Below are 1,672 nucleotides of genomic sequence, written 5' to 3' on the forward strand. Positions count from 1 at the left end.
CTCCTGCCTCAGTTTCCTGACTGCTGGTATTAAAGGCATGAACCATCACCAAGCCAAGCTTACTTGATTCTATACCAAAAAAAAAAATTAAGGACTTTAAAATATCATAGCAGTTTCATATATTAAATGCTTAACTATATTCATCTATAACCTTACTTCTTGTGATAACCTTATGTCTTGTGATATGTCCAATTACTGAGAAAGTCAAATGCTCATATCAGAGAAATGTACATTTAGTTATCATTTCCGGTTTTTAAGGACAAATGTTGGTAGCAAATATGTAACAAGAGAAAGAGATGAGGAGGACAAATTAGATAATGGAAATGTGGGAAGAGGAGAAGGGTAAAGCAGAAGAAGGAAAATCCTTTCTATCCAGATCTGTGCTCCTTGGCTAGCTTCCTTGATGAAGCCGGATGTAAAGATTCACAGGGACCAATCATCCCAAAGGAAAGGAACAACAGTGAGTCTTGATGCCCAAGAACCAGTGGACTACACCCTCCCGGATCTGCTTAGTCTTCACCCCATATACAATGGGGTTCAGCATTGGTGGCACCACCACATAAAGATTGGCCAGCAAAATATGCACGTGCCGGGGAATGTTTCGCCCAAAGCGGTGGGTCAGTAAAGTAAAGAAGGATGGAACGTAAAACATGAGGATGACGCAGAGGTGTGACCCACAAGTGCTGAGAGACTTGTGCCGAGCATCCTGGGAAGGCAAACGAAACACTGCCCGGAGAATGAGTGAATAAGACACAGCAATGAGGATCACATCCAGGATGACCATGACGATGGGCACTGAGAAGCCATACCAGATGTTAACGGTGATGTCAGCACAAGCTAAGCGGGCCACCCCAATGTGCTCACAGTAGGAATGGGGGATGATGTTAGTTCGGCAGAACGGCAGTCGCTTCAGCAAGAAAATCACGGGAAAGATAATACAGACGCTTCTGATGACAATGGCTAGAGCCATCCTCCCCACCGTTGGCCATGTTAGCACTGTTGTATATCTCAGTGGGGCACAGATGGCCACAAAGCGGTCAAAGGCCATGGCTAGCAAGATGGCTGACTCCCCCACAAACATCGTGTGGACAAAGAACACTTGGGTGACACAGGCATCAAAGGCAATGTTGCGGGCATGGAGCCAAAATATGGCGAGGGCCTTGGGCACAGTAGTGGTGGACAGTAAGATGTCTGTGATGGCCAACATGGAGAGAAAAAAATACATGGGCTCATGAAGGCTCCGTTCTGTAATGATGACCACTATCAGGATACTGTTCCCAAGGACTGCGGTGACATACATGAGGCACAGGGGTATAGACAGCCAGGTGTGATAAGCCTCCAAGCCAGGGATGCCAAGTAGCACAAAAACTGCAGGGTGAAAGACAGTGACGTTGCTGTGACTCATGATGCTCACTACAGTGCCGATGAGTCCCTGGAAGTGAAGGAACAGAAAGGACTCTTGAATGTGTGCAGAGGCACAAAGACAGATGTGAACGTGTGGACGGCTGCACTCCCAAGAGAAAGTTCATTTCGAGGGTAGTGGCTGGGGTGTGGAAATGGCTTCTGGGCCTGAGTGTTTCATTTGCCCACTTTCTGTGGCAACGTGCTTTAAGAACCAATATAAATTGCACCTGCCTCCTTTCACGCTGTCCCCAGCATTGTGACCCACCCC

At 47.0% G+C, this 1,672-nt stretch overlaps 1 protein-coding gene across 1 annotated transcript; it reads right to left on the reverse strand.

Moving 5' to 3' along the window:
- Nucleotides 1-436: 436 nt before the first annotated feature.
- On the reverse strand, nt 437-1,405 carry OR52B2 (olfactory receptor family 52 subfamily B member 2; the record flags this gene model as incomplete). Its single annotated transcript, XM_084752591.1, has 1 exon — nt 437-1,405. The coding sequence occupies one exon, from the start codon at nt 1,403-1,405 to the stop codon at nt 437-439; it is 969 nt and encodes a 322-aa protein (XP_084608717.1).
- Nucleotides 1,406-1,672: the final 267 nt, after the last annotated feature.

This window comes from Acomys minous, assembly GCF_964271855.1.
Source record: "Acomys minous genome assembly, chromosome: 2".
In the NCBI taxonomy this organism is placed as follows: domain Eukaryota; kingdom Metazoa; phylum Chordata; class Mammalia; order Rodentia; family Muridae; genus Acomys; species Acomys minous.